This window comes from Mus caroli, unplaced genomic scaffold, assembly GCF_978045245.1.
Source record: "Mus caroli unplaced genomic scaffold, Mus_caroli_1 scaffold_2, whole genome shotgun sequence".
NCBI classification, from domain to species: Eukaryota; Metazoa; Chordata; class Mammalia; order Rodentia; family Muridae; genus Mus; species Mus caroli.
The window spans coordinates 142783060-142802881 of record NW_028227257.1 but is presented as its reverse complement, the minus strand read 5'-3'; the positions used below and the strand labels follow the sequence as shown (position 1 = coordinate 142802881).

Here is a 19822-nt window from a genome sequence, read left to right as displayed (position 1 = left end):
ATTTTGGGCATATACATATATGCATATGTATATGCATATATACATACATATATACATATACACACATATAAATATATATTTAAAATAACAGACGGAATAAATGAATAGGACAATTAACTCTACTATACAGCTCCACCCACTTTACTTCAAAGGCATCTAAAACAGAATTGATTAGAAACCATAAATGATGCCACCCTGGATTAATTCTGCAATTATATTGCTTGATGTTATAATAAAGGGTTAGATGTCACTCTCTGGTAGTCCAACACTTAGGAACTAAGTTAAAGGACAACATCCTTCCTTTGGCCTGAGATTGTTGATAGTTTCAAGTCCTATGAAAAGAATACCCTATTTAATTTATTTCCACTGAGAACATTAATATAAGCTATTGTTTTCTCTTCAATATTTTAAATTTCTCAACTTTTTAATAAGACCTTAAGAAAACATGTTGTCTTTCCTAATGTAATATGGACCAGGGTACAATTAGAATGGGCATATGCTACATTATTCTCCATACTGCAAAGCACAACTCGCTCTAAAGAGAGTAAAATCCCGGAAAGTAAATTAAGCTGGTTATTTCCTACTTTATCTATCTAAAATGTTCTGTAGTTTTATATTCATTGTTTTCAAAAGCTACAAATTGTTCCTCATTTTCAAAATTAGCTAATAGTTTGCATGCTAACTTGAAAAATAAATAGGTTTTTCCTATAAACAAAAAAAAATCTCTTAAAAATAAATAGCTCACAGTTGAATGTTAGAACTATAAAATTTTCAGCGTCAGACAGCGCAATGTACACTGGAAGAGAGGTCTAACATTTTCATCCTCCAGGAGACACCAGACTTCCTTATTACTTCTCAAACTAATCACTAAGGGTTCAAACAGACAATCTAAATCTAGACCTGCTCTGCATTTGCAAGAATGCCTTGCCCTTAAGAGTGCAGCTTGGTCACAAAGGGTGATTTTACGTGTACTGCATAGATTAAGCCACTTCTACCTCTTGTCCAGCCAAAAGCAAAGATAAGGCAGAGAAGAAATAAAGCTGCCCCCTGGAGTTCAGCTGCTCCTTGCTGCCTTGTAGGCTTTGGCCGCACCAAGGAAATACAGTAAGAGCAAAGAAGTAGCAGTTTCTCATTTCTCTGCAGCGTGTTCCATCTCAGAATGAACACTTTTGCTAGCAAAAGACTTGAAGTTCCAAGTCCTCACCACTCTGGGCTTTGGTCACCTGAGAGAAGGCTGGGGAAGGAGGAAGAGATGGCCTAAGGCTGGCTGCCAATGCCAGCTACTGCTGCTCCCACATCAGAAGGCACATCTGTCTTTCTCACCATACAGACTCCTGCTTCAATAGCAGGTCACTGGGAAAGAAGGCTGCTTTTTATTTACTTTTCTTTCTTCTCTTCAAAGGTGATTTTCTTTTTAAACTGTACAGCTTGTTACTGCTGGTGAGTTGTGACTCCCTAGGGGATTATGTTCTAAGTGTGTAGGCATCTATATAGGGAAAATGCATACCATTCTCAACCACTTCATTGTCTTATTAATTAAAATCAGGAAGTCATATGTCCAACAAAGTGGTGATCTGCTCAGAACCCATCACTGTGAATTGTTGAAAAATCCTGAGGGCCAAAGAAGGGTCCTGGTGTAGAAACAAGAGCAACTGCAGGCAATCCCAGGGATTGCACACTGATAAAAACTATGTTCCAGGCCTCACAGACAGTGAAATTATTAACCTGCCATGCCAACAGGGCTCCTTTCTCCTAAATGATCATCCAGAAAACAACAACAGCATGGTGTGCATTTTACTTTTAAGGAAAGAATGACAGAAAAAAATCACATAGCTGGAGAGAGAAACAGAAACACTGAAGGACGGGGGGGGGGGAGGGGGGGAAGCCCTCTGTTAAACAGACTGAAACACCTAGGTTTCTAAGATTTCCTTTAGGGCACTGGGCAGAAAAGCTGAGGTCTCTCAGCTTTGATGCCCAAATTACCCTAAACCATCAGGCTATATATTTTATAGAGTACCCTCGGGCGAGACAACCATAAATAGCTTAAACTGGAGATTTCATCTGCTTCTAGATATTCCAGCAGCACCTGCTTTCAAGGTACAAATCTGGGACCTCTCTCTACAGCTTTCTTCCCTAGCTCCAAACACTTGTTTTAAACTGAAACATCTCTCACAGAACCCAAAAGAATGTCTGCCACTGCACCTGCCTAAGGCAATGGTCCCCCTTCACCTTTTTCCTTGACTGTACCTATTGTTTAAAGGACACGGGAACAGCTAGAAGACAGAACCAAAGCTGAAAGTCAGACTCCGTGTTACCTCTAGAGTTTCTCTCTGTGGAAACTGAACTTTCCAAGGTTTATGTTTAAAAATCAAAAACAAAACCTGAGCTCAATACCAAAGAGTATGGAGACCATGGCCATTTCTGCCATTCAGGTAGAACAACTGTTGATGGAGGCAAATTCCACCAAGCACTACTCAGGTTCATAAGTCCATCCACAGAAGAGGACAACCTGACTCCAATGGGGACTCAGGAGCAGTGATGAGAAGTCCTGTGGAAATCAAGATATTATTCCCAAAGTGACACGCAGCATCATATTCAGAATTACCTTGAACAAACAGAAGCAGTTGCAATGCCCACCTCAACCCTCAATCTGATTGTACTCCAAAGCACTAAGTCTAAAAGCCGGGATACAGAAGAGGCTTCAAATCTTAGTGATGTTCTACCAGCATTTCCAGTCAGATTTTTCAGTTATGAACTGATGAGCCTAGTGCTTTTATGTAGATACACACTTTTTTTTCAGGGCCTTACATGCCACTTCTCACTGGTAAGAAGCTTTTCTCCTATTTACTCCCTAGGTTTAACCAAATTCCATTAGCAACACTTAGAAATGAACACTGTCTAATTTGTGACCCAAAAGCACTCTACATAAACACACACACATTAAATAATATATTTTCAACATAACCCTTTCCCTTAGGTAGAAAGAAATGCAGAACTGAATTGGGAGAAAAATTCAGAATCTCGCAGTTAGTATAATTGTATTTAAAGACATAGTCACTTTAGAATTTTGTAAACTCTGAGAAGTACTTACTGCTTTCATTTTGTAATAACAAAATGTTGGGCAAATGTGAGGTTTTTAAATGGGACCTGTAGACAGACCTCTGAGCAGTTTGACATAAAGAAAGAGCAAAGACCAAGTATGATGGGTGGTTCCTGCCAGATACGAATCCATTCTTAGATACTTCCCTGAATAAAGATCTAAACTAAAATTATCTGAGATGATCCCTTGATAAAAGGGGTTGTTTCTGGGGCTGAAGAAGTGGTTCTGACTAAGAGCACTTGCTGCTCTTGAAGAGGCACAGGGGTTAAGTTCCTCAGCACCTATTGGCCAGCTCAAACCCACTTGCAACTCCAACTCTAGTAGATCTGACATACTATCCCTCTATGGTTACCTGCATATGGAATCACACACCATAACACACAGACACACACACCTTTAAATTTTTAAAAAAGATTATTTCTTCCCAAAATTTATACGAAGTTCCAAGCAGTTTTATTTGGGGATAAGGAAAATTAGTTGAGTTTTTTCTCAAAAAGCTTAAATTTATAAGTATAATTAAGAAAACGGTCTATAAAGGAGCTAAAAACCATCCAGTGGAAAAAAGACAGCATTTTCAACAAATGGTGTTGGCACAACTGGCGGTTATCATGTAGAAGAATGCGAATTGATCCATTTGTTTTTTTTTTTCATATGAGGTGATTATCTTTTTTTTTTATTACGTATTTTCCTTAATTACATTTCCAATGCTATCCCAAAAGTCCCCCATACCCCTCCCCACTTCCCTACTCACCCATTCCGATTCTTTTGGCCCTGGCATTCCCCTGTATTGGGGCATATAAAGTTTGCAAGTCCAATGGGCCTCTCTTTCCAGTGATGGCCGACTAGGCCATCTTTCGATACATATGCAGCTAGAGACAAGAGCTCCGGGGTTCTGGTTAGTACATCATGTTGTTCCAACAATAGGGTTGCAGATCCCTTTAGCTCCTTGGGTACTTTCTCTAGCTTCTCCATTGGGAGCCCTGTGATACATCCAATAGCTGACTGTGAACATCCACTCCTGTGTTTGCTAGGCCCCGGCATCGTCTCACAAGAGACAGCTATATTTGGGTCCTTTCAGCAAAATCTTGCTAGTGTATGCAATGGTGTCAGCGTTTAGAAGCTGATTATGGGATGGATCCCTGGATACGGCAGTCTCTAAATGGTCCATCCTTTCATCACAGCTACGAACTTTGTCTCTGTAACTCCTTCCATGGGTGTTTTGTTCCCAATTCTAAGAAGGGGCACAGTGTCCATACTTTGGTCTTCATTCTTCTTGAGTTTCATGCGTTTAGCAAATTGTATCTTATATCTTGGGTATCCTAAGTTTTGGGCTAATATCCACTTATCAGTGAATACATATTGTGTGAGTTCCTTTGTGATTGTGTTACCTCACTCAAGATGATGCCCTCCAGGTCCATCCATTTGGCTAGGAATTTCATAAATTCATTCTTTTTAATAGCTGAGTAGTACTCCATTGTGTAAATGTACCATATTTTCTGTATCCATTCCTCTGTTGAGGGGCATCTGGGTTCTTTACAGCTTCTGGCTATTATAAATAAGGCTGCTATGGATAGTGGAGCATGTGTACTTCTTACCGGTTGGAACATCTTCTGGATATATGCCCAGGAGAGGTATTGCTGGATCCTCCGGTAAGGGACTAATATCCAATATATATAAAGAACTCAAGAAGGTGGACTCCAGAAAATCAAATAACTCCATTAAAAAATGGGGCTCAGAACTGAACAAAGAATTCTCACCTGAGGAATACCGAATGGCAGAGAAGCACCTGAAAAAATGTTCAACATCCTTAATCATCAGGGAAATGCAACTCAAAACAACCCTGAGATTCCACCTCACACCAGTCAGAATGGCTAAGATCAAAAATTCAGGTGACAGCAGATGCTGGCGAGGATGTGGAGAAAGAGGAACACTCTTCCATTGTTGGTGGGATTGCAAGCTTGTACAACCACTCTGGAAATCAGTCTGGAGGTTCCTCAGAAAATTGGACATAGAATTGATCCATTCTTATCTCCTTGTACAAAGCTCAAGTCTAAGTGGATCAAAGACCTCTACATAAAACCAGAGACACTGAAACTTATAGAGGAGAAAGTGGGGAAAAGCCTCCAAGATATGGGCACAGGGGAAAAATTCCTGATCTTACAGCACAAGCAATGGCTTGTGCTGTAAGATCAAGAATCAGCAAATGGGACCTCATAAAATTTCAAAGCTTCTGTAAGGCAAAAGATACTGTCAATAGGACAAAAAGGCCACCAACAGATTGGGAAAGAATTTTTACCAATCCTGAATCTGATAGGAGACTAATATCCAATATATACAAAGAGCTCAAGAAGCTGGACTCTAGAAAATCAAATAACCCCATTAAAAAATGAGGTACAGAGCTAAACAAAGAATTCTCAACTGAGGAATACCGAAGGGCTGAGAAGCACTTGAAAAAATGTTCAATATCCTTAATCATCAGGGAAATGCAAAACAAAATAACCTTGAGATTCCACCTCACACCAATTAGAATAGCTAGGTTCAAAAATTCAGGTGACAGTAGATGCTGGTAAGGATGTGGAGAAAGAGGAATAATCCTCCATTGCTGGTGGGATTGCAAGCTGGTACAACCACTCTGGAAATCAGTCTGGCGGTTCCTCAGAAAATTGGACATAGTACTACCAGAAGATCCAGCAATACCTCTCCTGGGCATATATATACCCAGAAGATGTTCCAACTTGTAATAAGGACACATGCTCCACTATGTTCATAGCAGCCTTATTTATAATAGCCAGAAGCTGGAAAGAACCCAGTTGTCCCTCAACAGAGGAATGGATACAGAAAATGTGTTACATTTACACAATGGAGTACTACTCAGCTATTAAAAACAATGAATTAAGCCAGGCGTGGTGGTGCACGCCTTTAATCCCAGCACTTGGGAGGCAGAGGCAGGTGGATTTCTGAGTTCGAGGTCAGCCTGGTCTACAGAGTGAGTTCCAGGACAGCCAGGGCTACACAGAGAAACCCTGTCTCGAAAATACAAAAACAAAAAACAAACAAAACAAAACAAAAACCCCAATGAATTTATGAAATTCTTGGGCAAATGGATGTATCTGGAGGATATTATCCTGAGTAAGGCAACCCAATCACAAAAGAAGTCACATGATATGCACTCACTGATAATTGGTTATTAGCCCAGAAACTTAGAATACCTAAGATACAATTTGCAAAATATAAGAAAATCAAGATGAAGGAAGACCAACATGTAGATACTTCATTCCTCCTTAGAATAGGGAACAAAATACCCATGGAAGGAGTTACAAAGTTTGGAGTTAAGACGAAAGGATGGACCATCCAGAGACTACCCAACCCAGGGATCCATCCCATAATCAGACACCAAATGTAGACACTATTGCACATGCCAGCAAGATTTTGCTAACAGGACCCTGATATAGCTAGCTGTCTTGTGTGAGGCTATACCAGTGCCAGACAAATACAGAAGTGGATGCTCACAGCTATTGGATGGAACACAAGGCCCCCAATGGAGAAGCTAGAGAAAGTACCCAAGGAGCTGAAGGGGTCTGTAACCCTATAGGAGGAACAACAATATGAATTAACCAGTATCCCCCAGAGCTTGTGTCTCTAGCTGCATATGTAGCAGAAGATGGCCTAGTCGGCCATCATTGGGAAGAGAGGCACCTTGGTCTTGCAAACTTTATATGCCCCAGTACAGGGGAATGCCAGGGCCAAGAAGTGGGAGTGGGTGGGTAGGGGAGCAGGGCAGGTGAGGGTATAGGGGACTTTCGGGATAGCATTTGAAATGTAAATGAAGACAATATCTAACAAAAAAATTGAAAAAAAAAAGAAAACTGTCTATAAGGTCCTTTTAATGAAGGCTAAAGAAATGGAATGCTTATATGACATCTCTCTCCTCCGCTCTAAACAACCTCATGACTTAAAGCTCTTGCATTCTTTCTGTAGGATACAAAGCAGAACTAGGTTAGAAATAGCATATTTTGTTATAGTTCTGGCATTAATAAGGGATGTGGCACTTGGGAAATTTGGGACCATGACTAATTGCAATTCCAGGTTATTTTGTTTAATAACTTCAAAAGATTTCAGAGATCTGTATTTGTAATGTAGCATACCCAAATGGCATAATCTAAAAACATTACAATAACTTTTGTGACCTCATAATGAAGGACAACAGACTGACTCAAAACAATTCTCAAAGTTGACATTTGAAATTTAGTATTAACAGTGGGTGGTGCTGGTGCATGCCTTTAATCCTAGCACTAGGCAAAATCTCTGAGTTCCAGGGCAGTTAGCCTGTTGTACAGAGTGAGTTCCAGGTCTACACAGAGAAACTGTGTCCTGAAAACAAACCAAAACCCAACAAAACAAATCAAAACCCCAGAAATTTCATATTAACTATCATCTATTCTTTTGTGGTAAGAACTAGTAAACATGGCAGGATATAATGAATTTGATGGAACAGTAACTGGGCATTAATGAAACTTGTTCACACTCCAGGAAAATTACATTTCTTTCAAAATCAACTGAATATTTCAAGTTTTTTTTTAAATAAGCACAGGCTATATATAATAAGATTCTATCTCAAAAATCAAAGAATAGAAATTCTCAACCTTCCTGGGTACATCTTAGTAAGGGAAGAAAAACTAAAAGTAAATCTAGTAAAATGTATTTTCTAATAGCTATCTCTCTCCTCTACATTCAAAAATTAATCTCTGGAAGTCTCAAAGGAGCACTTACCTGCTTTAAGTTGTAATTAGTACAAAATGACTTTAGTAATAGGAACTTCACTTGTACCAGCAAATATTTTACTTTTATTCTATTAAATAATTAGACCCATCCTTTCATTTCAAGTCTTGATTACTCTCTTATTTTTTTCTAGATGCACCTCTCTTTTCTGAATGACAGATAAACAGTATCTCAGTCAAGTATTACTCTACAGGTTGGAGATACACAGTTGACTAAGACATAGTCTTTATCTATGAAGAACTGACTATACAACTGGAAAAAGATAAAGGGAAATCAAGGAATATAAACAGATGACTTCAGTAGGTCAAGACTGAAAGGTGTGTCCAGAGGAAGTAGCAATGACCTTTGCCCAGGGAAGACTACTCTGGGAAGATGAGAGACATGTGAAGGCAAGGAGATGCAATAGCTCACAGGTACCCAAAGGATAATAAGTAAGACTGGGAGAGCAGCCAGAGAGGAAGAAATCCTAAGAAGCAAAATTTACCTATAGTGGAGATTATGTCCACACAGCTACCATTACTGGGAGTGGCATCCCTCAGGAGAAGAATGGAAGTTCAATGTAAAAATGGCTAATACACATATTTGAGTCCCAGCACTTGGCACACTGCAACCAATGCCTGGATATCAGGCTTATTCAAAGAAAATAGCAACAGGGATAAGACTAATATTTGAGCTAGCCTCTGTCTTTAGGCAACCCTCTCCAGTCTCCACTGGACATGGTACTAACAGCAGATCTTCCATTTTATATGCTAGTCTCAATTTAGCAATGTTCTCAAACCAAAATAGAGGAAGTGCTACCCTTTATATAGACTGCATGGTCATTTTCCTACTTTCATTAAATTCCTTAAAATAACACCTTCCAAATTCATATAAGGTCGTTTGTTTGGGTTTTTTTATTGGAGGGGGGAGGCAAAATTGACAAAATGCCAGTTGTAAGAACACAAGAACCAGAATTTGGATTCCCAGCAAGGCAGAAACCTTCTATAATCTTAGCACTTGGGGGACAGAAATAGGTGGATCCTTGTCCAACCAGCCTTGCAAGGCAAAAGTTCCAGATTTGATGAGAGACCCTATCTTAAAAAGCCAAAACAAAAAATACAGAAAAGCAATCCAGGAAAAGGCTCAAATTGACCTGTGGCCTACACAGCCATATGTAAACACATGTCTGAACCAACTGCATGTACACATACAAACAAGTACATACACTATGCAAACAACACACACACATTTTTAGTGACTTATTTGTAACATTTGTTTTAAATTATGTGTATATATCTTTTAACAGGTATAAGCATATGAGTGCAGATACCTCTGAGGCCATAGGCATCACATTTTCTTGAAGCTGGAGTTAAAAATGCTTGGGAACTCCTGTCATGGATGCAGGAAATGAAAGCTGAGTTTTATGCAAGAGCAGTACACACTCTTAAACACTGAGCTCTCTTTTCATACCATACCCTTTTGCACCCAAGACTTTTACTGGCTAGTAAGATTGCTCAGCAAGTTAAGGCACTTGCTGTCAAGCTTGATGACCCAAGTTTGATTCCTGGAACCCATATAATGAAATAAGAGAACTGAATCCTACAAGATGCCCTATGACCTGTATCTACAATTATATACATATGTGTATACATAAAATAAATAAGTATAATAAAAATATTTTAAAGTACCATTCTTAACCACAGTTGTGGTTTTTTGGCACTAGAAATTCAACAGAACAAAAACAGTAGACCTCGGGAATACTATGTATTATATATTGCATACAACTTATGGTCATCCGTATCCCTAGCTAGTCTGGAAGCCTTTCAAAGCAAAAACAGATAATATAGTAAGTATTCAGTTAAAGATTTGCAAATCAATGGATTATACCACCATATTTTCCTCAAAGGTTCCAAGCAAGAAAATAAAACAATTGCTGCCAGTTTCATTGTAAATAAATAACAACAGCACAAGAAGCTGCTCATTTAATGTATTAGTCTGGGTTCTCTAGAAGGAGAGAACTTATAGAATTAGAGAGAGAGAGAGAGAGAGAGAGAGAGAGAGAGAGTGAGTGTGGGAGCTTGTGCATGCGCACACACACCCACAGGCTATGATCCAGCTAATCTAACAATGGCTGTCAACCAACAGAAGGTCGAGTCCAGTAGTTGTTCAGTCCATGTAGATGTCTCAGCTGGTCTTCAGTACACACTGGAATCCTGAAGAAGTTGGGTCTAATGCCAGTGAAGGAACAGACTTTGCTAGTGAGGGCAAGAGTAAGCAGGCAAAAAAAGCAAGCTTCTTTCTTTTGTGATATTTATATAGGCTGCCAGAAGAGGACATGGCCCACATTAAAAGTGAATCTTCCCACCTCAAAGATCTGGATTAAAAGTAGGACTCCAGTTCTAATGATTTAATTGGGGGGGGGGGGGGGGCAAGCCTCCAAAGTATACCCAGACATTTGGGTTTTAGTTAATTCCAGACATAGTCAAGTTGACAACCAAGAATAGCCATCATAAGTCTACCTCTTGTCAACTTATCCTTATTTCATGTTTAATTTCCAATCAAAAACAATAACCACATCATAATTACTCTGAACATGATATAACTATCTGACGTACAAACATAAACTCATATATTTAATGAGGTCATAATTATGCCTAACATGATAAAAACTATCCCTTCTATAACAATAAATGCATTATAAGTTTAGAATAGATGACAATGACCCTTGAGGGACAATCTTTTGGTATCTCAAACTTAAATATAATAAACACAAATATTCTCTTAATTGATCTTACATTATCTAATAAAATTTTTGAAAGAAAACACAAACTGTTTTTCTTTCTGTACAAAAACATCTTAACAAAATACAACAAAAACACTAATGTAAATTGCAATCTTCTTTCTACGATTAATCACCTGGCCTTAGCTGGTATTTATAACTACCTCCCTCTACTATCCATTCTGTATTTCTTCCACTCTCAGCAAGCACCTTAGCAGGTCTTGGCTAAGTCACTTCCTGGAGGAGTGACTGATAACTTCATTCCTGAAAGGTCTGTGCTCATTGTCATCCTGCCTGGAGTAGGCTGTTGTAGTTTCCCATTGACTTTAATCACAGAACATGGTAGCACCAAAAGAAGCTCTTACACTCCAGACAGAATTCTTCTTACCTCCATTATGGAGAAGCAATATAATTTCCCCTTGGTAACCTGGACTAATCATACCTCCTAACAGTGTTATTCCTTCCTTCATGTCTTGGCCTAAGGATATCAGAAGCTGTCCTAACTGGCCAAGGAAAAGTCTGAGCTTCCAGTTTGATCGTAGTGTCTCTTGGTGAGAACACTACTCCCTCCTCCAGAACCAAAACGTCTAGGCCAGCAGAACTTAAAAGGTCACAGCAATAGAAGGCAAACATTTTCTAGTAAGTACTACTGCCTTTCCCACCCCCTAATTTCTGGACCTATGGATTATGGTTATGAAAGAAACCATAACATATGCTAGATTGCTTATTCAAAGACTTCTGGAGAACCTTCCCTAAGCCCTTCAGGCTTCTGCCACCTAACTGGTGCTGTAAATGTGTTTTTAAAAGCTGATTCAATCTTTCTATCAGGCCAGTTGCTTCAGGATGATGGGGAACATAGTTAAGACCAGTGAACTCCATGATTGTGAGCCCGCTGCTGCACTTCTCTGGTTGTGAAGTGAGTTCTTTGCTCAGAAGCAATACTGTTTGGAATACCACGACAGTGGATAAGGCATTCTGTAAGTCCACTGATGAGGTGGTTTTGGCAGACATATTATGTTCAGGAAAGGCAAATCTATAACCAGAACAAGTATTACTCCAGTAAGGACAAAGTGATGTTCTTTCTAGGGAGGAAGTAGTCCAATGTAGTTAATCTGCCACCAGGTTGTTAGCTGGTCACCCCAGGGAATGGTACCCTATCTGGGTTTCAGTGGTGGTCTCTGCTGTTGGGAGATCTGGCACTCAGCAGCAGCCTTGGTAAGTGGTAGTCCATGTTGTCAAGCCCATAAATAACCTTCATCTCTGCCACCATGGCCATTCTATTCATGAGCCTATTGGGCAATGACAGGAATGGATGGGCAAAGAGGCTTACTGTCTATAGAATGGACTATCCTATACTTGATTAATGAATCCCTCCTCAGCTGATGCTTTTGATGAACATATACATGGGACACAAGTGTCTTAACATCCTTTGCCCATTTGGAGAGATCTATTGACACACCTCTTCCATAGATATTTTTCTCACCAATTTTCTAGATTGGTTCTTTACAAGTCCCTAACCACTTCCCAGGAATCAGTGAACAATTGAACCGCTGGCCATTTCTCCTTCCAAACAAAATGTATGACCATGTGTACTACCTTAAGTTCTGACACCCTGAAGACTTCCCTTTATCTCTCAGGGCTGTCCCAGAAAGGGATTATAATGATGCAGCTGTCCACTTCTGGGTGCTGCCTGAATAAGGTACAGAACCATCAGTAAATCAGGCCCTAGTCTTCTATTCCTCAGGAAACTGATCATCATTCACATCCCATGAGGCTACAAGTGCATGCTTGGCAGCAGATACCATTTTAATAGGAGTAAAAACCATAGACATTTTGGGCAACATCTTCATGTAACTTGCTTGTGCATTCAGGACCTACTCCAGCCCAATTACACATGTAACACTTCCATTTGACTAAGGAAGTGCTGCTATGCAGGTCCTACTTTATGACTTGGTGAGTCAGATAACACCCAGCTATGGTGGGCAGCTCAGGTCACATGGTAACTTGGTGGCCTATTGTCAAACATTCAGTTTCTGCTAAGGCCCAATAGTAGATCAAGAGATGTCCCTCAAAGGGAGAACAGTTGTCTGCAGATGATGGTAGAGCCTTGCTTCAAAATCCCAAAGGTCTCTTCTGTGATTCACCTATAGGAACCTGCCAAAGGCTCCAAACAGCATCTATATCTGCCACTAATATCTTAAGTACCATCAGGTCTGCTGGATCATATGATCCAAGTGATAGAGCAGCCTGCATAGCAAGCTGGATGTGTTGAGGAGCCTTCTCTTGTTGCAAGCCCAACACAGAGCTTGAAGATTTCTGAGTCATTTAATATATATGGGCCAAAGTAACACACTCAAGTGAGGAATGTGCTGTCTCCAGAATCCAAATAGACCTACTAAACATTGTACTTCTTTCTTGGTAGCAGGAGGAAAAGGGACAAGGACTTACCCTTTTCCTTAGAAGGAAAATTTCTACATGCACCAGACCACTGAACTCCTGAGGTAAGAAGGACCTTGATTTTTGTTTGGGTTTATTTCCTATCCACTGATGCATAGATGTTACCTACAAGTCTAAAGTGGTTGCTACCTCCTGTTCACTTGATCCAATCAGCACAATGCCATCAATATAGTGTTAGACTATGATACTTTGTAGAAGAGACAGAGGATCAAAATTTCTTCTAAGTTATGATACATGGCTGGAGAGATAATATATCCTTAAGGAAAAACTGTAAAGACATAATGTTAGCCTTGGCAACTGAAAGTAAATTGCTTCTGGTGGTCCTTATGGACCAGTATTGAGAAAAGGCATTTTCTAGATCAATAGCTCCATACCATGTACCAGGAAATAAGTGAATCTGTTCAAGTAAGGATACCACATCTGGCATAGCATTGCAACCAGTCACTACTTGATTGAGTTTTTGAGAGTCAGCTGTCATTCTCCATAATCCATATGTCTTCTGCATTGGCCAGATAGGAGAGTTAAAGGAAGATGTGGTAGGAACCACAACCCCTACATCTTTCAGGTCCTTCCTTGATGGTGGCACTATTTCTGCAGTTCCTCCAAGGATATGATACTGGTTTTGATTCACTATCTTCCCTGCCAGAGGCAACTCTAAAGGCTTCCATTTAGCCTTTCCAACCATAATAGCCCTCATTCCACAGGCCTAGAACCCAATGTAAGAATTTTACCAACTTCTACCTATCTCAATTAAACATTCTGACACTGGGGAAGTAACCAAAGGATGAGTTCAGGGACCCACTGGAAATATTGTGAATCAGACTATAGCTCAAAAATCCATTAAACATCTGACCTCCATAAGCTCCTACTTTAACTGAAGGGCTACAGTATTTCTTGGGATTGCCTAGACTCAGTAATTCAGAACCAGCATCCAATAGACCCTGGAAGGTTGTATTGTTTTCTTTCCTTAGTATACAGTTATCCTTGTAAAAGGCTGTAGGACCCTCTAGGGAAGGTCTGTAGAAAGGCTAACAGTAAAACTCTTAGGTGTTTAATCAAGGTCCTTCCTCAAGGGTTTTGGATCTGCAAACTGGCTCAAGTCTGGAAATGGGTTCATGGACCAAGATTCCCTTTTGTCATGATCTAATGGAGCCTTTTTTTTTCGTATGTGTGAGAATGTTTCCACTTATATAGATCAAACAAAAATGAAATACACTTCTTATCTATTTCATGCCTGGAAATACCATGATTGATTGGCTAGTACCAAAGGTCCATAGAAGTCATGCCACCATAAAATTCATTTTGTGTTGGCTGATTGATCATTACAGACCAGGCCATTATGAACATTGTTTTGTCTATGCTATCCATTGCAATAACTATGATCACCTTGCCTTTCTTAACTGTATTCTGAAGTTGGTTAATTTTATCATGGCGCTCACTCTTTTCCTATGTCTACTTATACAAAGATGGTAAGAGCAAATGACCAGCATCATCATTTTCCTGATTTTTCCATAAATTGTCTAAAGTTTTATATACAGAGTCACCAAACCCAATGCCTCTCACATTTGGTGAATCAGGACACTCAAATGTATTTGGATCCTTAAGTTTGTAAAACAGTTCACAGCATGGGCTTTCAGTACTCTCTGAGCTCCCAGGAAAGGTTTCAGTAACTGGGGGCTTTAGTATCTGTAGGTGTTGGCAAATTGGAAAATCTGTTCCAGATAATTAAAACAATTCAACCTTACACTTCTGATGCTGGTACCACAATCTGTATTAGTCAGGGTGAATATATAGAGAAAGGGGATTTAGTAGAATGACTTAAAGGAAGTAGTCCAGAGAGTAAGCCCAACAATGCCTGTCTAAGGTCTAAGAATCCAGTAGTTGTTCAGTCTACAAGGCTGGATGTCTCAGCTGGTCCTCAGTATATTGCAGAATCCTGAAGAAGTGGATGCCAGTAAAGGAATGAACTTGAGCAAGCTGTAAAAAGAGAGCTTCCTTCTTCTGTATCCTTTATCTAGGCTTCCAGAAGAAGGTGTGGTCCAGATTTAAAGTGTGTCTTCCCACCTCAAATATCCAGAGTGGAAGTGAGACCCCACTTCAAATGATTTAATTAAGAAAGACTCTCACAGTTGTGTCCTGCCCTTCGGGTTATAGTTAATTCCAGAAATAGTCAAGTTGACAACCAAAAATAGCCAGCACACCTGGTTTCTCTCAAACACAAAATCCATAGTGGACATATAAAACTGAACACCAGAATCAAAGGCACATACACTTACTGATACACTTATTTGTTTATTTTTGGTGGTGATGCTGGGGATCAAGCACAGGGCCTATGCATATAGGCAAGCCCTACAACACTAAGCCACACTCTTGGAATATTAAATTCACAGTTTTAAATAAATGGTTGTCCATTCCCAGAAGTTTGGGAAGAAAAAACACCCATCCTGAGGACTCTGGTGCCCAAACCAGAAATGCTAAGAAGTTGACTTCACTAGCTAGGAAGAAAAACACTGAGATCTTTGTAGAGAAATGCAGAGCTGTGGACCAGGCTGACAGGAGCAAAGAAACCTCACAAATTGGGCCCTTTTGTCCTAGTTTGGTGTGCGGCTTTGGGGAGTGAGATATGTTGGGAGGTCCTTTACTCAGTGAGAAGGTGAACAAAGTGCAGACTATTACAGCAGAGAAATGCTCCTTCTAGAATCCACATAGAGCCTGGCCTTTTACCTCTGGCTGGGCCCAAGCATGGGGCCAGGGTTGTGTCATGGATGGAGAGAGAGAGAGAGAGAGAGAGAGAGAGAGAGAGAGAGAGAGAGAGAGAGAGAGAGAGAGAGCAGGCCCTGTAACACCTACTTAAGAGAGGCAGATGGAGAGGAGAGGAGAGTGAGTGGGATGCCTTTACCTCCCCCTCAGGAGGCGCGCAGCAGGAGCCCACAGAGCCAGCAGCTCCAAAATCGGATTTCCACACATCCTCCCACCCCAGAATGCCTTACCCCTCTAGCAAGAGGAAACAGAGCATTAAGCAAGTGTGGCTCTGGTGTTCAAGGGGATTTCAGAAGGCCTGAAGATGTCTTCTCACATTTCTGCACTTTTCTGGAACTTCTACAGAGGTAGCCAGGTTGGGAAGTTATTCAGACAATGACCCAAAGAGGGCAAGTATGCTACTCCATGGAGCACACAATCAGCGCCTGCAGGCTGTCCTGAGCTAGACACATACTTTATTAATAATCTTACATACACAAAATGTCCACTGGGAAGCCTAACAGACTAATTTCTGACAGCTCCAGATAACAGTAGGAGGGACTGAAGCCTGACAACTCTCCAGTCTCTGCATACCACTGAGGAGCAGTGAGCCTTCCCACCCAAGGGATGCCATGCAAATAAACAAATACAATTATCTGCAGGGCCTCAAGTGCAACAATAACACCACAAAGTCCTTCTTCCTAAGTCCAGTGACTTGTGGGGAACAGATAGGATACCAAAACAACAGCTGGAAAACTTAATTACAGAAGGACTATGCAAAAGCTGACAACTGTTTCAAAGAACCAGCCAATGGCTGAGGCACTTCTCCCTTACCTTAAGATACAGAAGCAGCTCTTGGCTCCTGAAGATAAGCGGCAGAATCCGAATCTCTGTTTGCTGTCAATGTCAGTGAGCACAAATGTGAAGTTCTGGCCAACTTGGCTAACTGTGAGGCTGTAGAGAAGACAGAACAAAGGGAGAGATGAATGTGTGCTAAGTTTCCAGATAAAGTATCTAATCACCACAAGTCATTGAACCTGTTACATTTCCTTTGTGGAACTTTGTAAATGAGCTAAAATTTTACACACTTCAAGGGAGCAGACAAGAAAGTGGAGGGAAAGGAAAGGGAGAGAGGAAGCAAGGACAGAAGGGGATGGAGGAAAAGGAGAGAGGAAAGGAGAGGGAAGAATATAAGGAGAGAAAGGAGTCTGCTCTAATGTCCTCCAAACATCAAAATCATTACTACTTTCCAATGTGCCTGATAGAATTCGGGCCCCAGGTACCTAGGTGAATCAGCCATCAATGTTAAAAGAGGCACTCTATCTACCTCATTTTTTTACAGAGGATGAGAGCTGGGACAAGTGCTGCCTAAGATACAACTTGGTGACTGACAAAACGGTGTTTTGTTTTTTTTTTTTTTTTTTTTTTTTTTTTTTTTAAGCCTTGCTGTGACTCCTGTGGCCACAGCACCAGTTCACAACACCAGAGGTATTACAGTGTCTACTATGCACCAGCTTCAGTCAAATGTTTAATGTATCATTTCATCTATCCCTAAGAAGAGTTTGGAATTTCAGCAATGTTCCCTTTTTTCAGAAAAAAAAAAAAAAAAACCAAAAAACAAAAAACAAAAAAAAAAAAAAAACAAACTCAAGAGTAGCTTGGGAACTGAGTCAGGCCCAGTGAGTTCTAAGAAGAACATCATAAACACTGGAAAGGAAAGGGGACAAGGCTATGTCCCCTTGAACCTTTGACACTTTCTGAACTTTGAGGAACATATTATCTTAGAGGGCAGGAGTACCAAATGTTAAGCAAGTTAACAAATTAAAGCAATGTTTCAAGCTATTAAACGGGCAAAAATTCTTGTATCAGTATAAAATAAGCCAACTACATATAAAAACAATGTAAAGCAGAAAATATCTAGTAAACAATTTAAAAGAATACTAACAACCAGAATAATATAAAACTCTTTTAGGTTACAAATGCTTCAAAATACACATTTTTTAAAATCCATTTACCAGTTATCCAGTATATCACTTTTTTTAAAAATGTAAAACATTTATCCCAAACTCTAATATATAAGTTTACACTAATATTTTAGAAACTGGCAATGAATTAAACCATGGAATTCAGCAACTTGTATGGATCACACATATACTATATTTTTCAAAGTATACTCAAGTTGATAAGACACTGACTTTGTTAAAATATTCAAACTGATGCCAAGTTACCAATTGTCAGTAGAAATGAAAAAACATTTCTTAACAGGCCTTTTTCAAAAACAAGACTATATTGTCTTTGGGTGGGCTATGAATTAAAATTTCAAATATAGAATAGACTGACTTTCTAAAGCTCCCTCATACAAGACACAAAAGAAAAGTAAAATTAAAGAGATTTTCAAGGTATCCCAGCACAAAGGTCAAGGGCCTTGCCTAGTTATATTTAAGGAAACAAGTCTACCCCCTTGGAGAGTGCTTCAAGCACAGGAAAATGGCTCAGAAAGACAAGGAAGTGTTCCACTCTCCTTATTTAACTAGGGACGTGAAAAACAAGGTGACAATTTCAAAGCCATGTGGCAATAAAGCAGGTGTAAGTAATGCTATCCCCCACCTTACAGCTAGGGGAAGGAACACATTTCCATAAAAGTTATAGAGCTGTCAGGGGGACACCAAATGCTCCCTTCTTATGGCTGTTATGTTTTATCTGTAAAGCTTGGAAACTGTGTTACTATGGTGATTTAATACTATGTTTTAAAGGGGGATTATATGATTAATTTTAACAAGGTTGAGAAGTGAAGATGTGTGAGAAACAAGATTCTAGCTCACATAATTAAAGTGATCCAGGAGAAAAGTGAGCCTCAGTGGGGGAGGGGAAGACTGTTTTTATTAAAATACTTAATGCAACAGGTTTAGAAAAGCCCAAGATACAAATAAAGTCACGTTTTTGTGAACTGTTACTATGTGATCCTACCAAATGTGATTCATTATTTTGCTTTTGAGGCTTGATGTTATTCCTAGAATGTGCAAAATGAAAAGTAGAAAAGAAGGCTATTGATAGGACTAAAAAACAAAACAAAAAAGATCTCTAGGAAAAGGACCCAGTATGAAAATGACTTGACCTGCAAATTGGCTTCCATTAATTCCCTACTCTTCTCACTGCCATTAAAAAATGGTTTTTAAAAAAGTATGCATGACTACACTATAAGATCAAAGAAAGATTCATTGCTGATCAGCTTGATACAAAGCCCAGCCCAGTTACCTCTACCTGGGCCTTAACTTAGCAAGTTCCTTAAAACCAGCTTTCAGCAGCTCAGTTTCTATACATGGAATAATTGTGAGGAGCTATCACTCAACCCAAAGTATGTTTTAGGAATCAGTGGGATAATCATTTATTTTAAAAGGCCAATCCTTAGTAGAAATAATTAATAAAAGGTAGGAGGCAAGCTGCTACTAACTTATTGAAGATAAAATTCACAGGAAGGTCATGATTTACAGAGACTCCCTGACCAATTCAGCTTTTTAACACCTGAGCAGTCCTCTGGGGGACCAAATGATTCAAGTTTGCATTAAAATGAATGATTCTTTATGGGATGTTGCAATTTAGAAGGAGACACTTATTATTCTCAATCAAGTCACCTTTTTAATTCCTAGAAGAGTTGAAGTACAGGTCATCAAGAACACAAAAGCAGTAGACTCAATTTTTTTCTCTCCCCTTGGACAACATCCAAGAAACTAAATCTGTCAGGGGCAGTCAAACACAGGTTAACTTGAAGGGTTCTGAATCTCCAGGGAATGTATCACTCGCTCCGCTAACTGTGGTAGTCTAGGAAAGTATTCACTGTTTTTCATAAAAAATGACTAGGGGGTCTGCTTCCTCAAAAGCTACAATTCATTTCCTTTTAATATTAGCATCTGTAATTTCTACAAGAATCAGAGACTTCCCAATGATTAAAGCTAAAGGAACCATAGGAACCACTGATCCAATTTTCTTGT

General features: G+C 39.7%; 1 protein-coding gene across 8 annotated transcripts in view; it reads right to left on the bottom strand.

Annotated features, from left to right (window-relative positions):
* Dennd1a (DENN domain containing 1A) overlaps nt 1-19822 on the bottom strand; it is a 500745-nt gene that overhangs the window by 305367 nt on the left and 175556 nt on the right. For 6 of the 8 annotated variants that reach the window (XM_085834969.1, XM_085834966.1, XM_029474576.2 and 3 more), the window contains one exon: nt 16668-16787. The exons of the other annotated variants lie outside the window; for them this stretch is intronic. Coding sequence is in view for 5 of the 6 variants with exons in the window: in XM_085834966.1 (XP_085691092.1) it covers nt 16668-16787 (120 nt within the window). In the remaining variant the exon portion in view is untranslated. The remainder of the gene's footprint in view (nt 1-16667; nt 16788-19822) is intronic. 8 annotated transcript variants of the gene reach the window in all.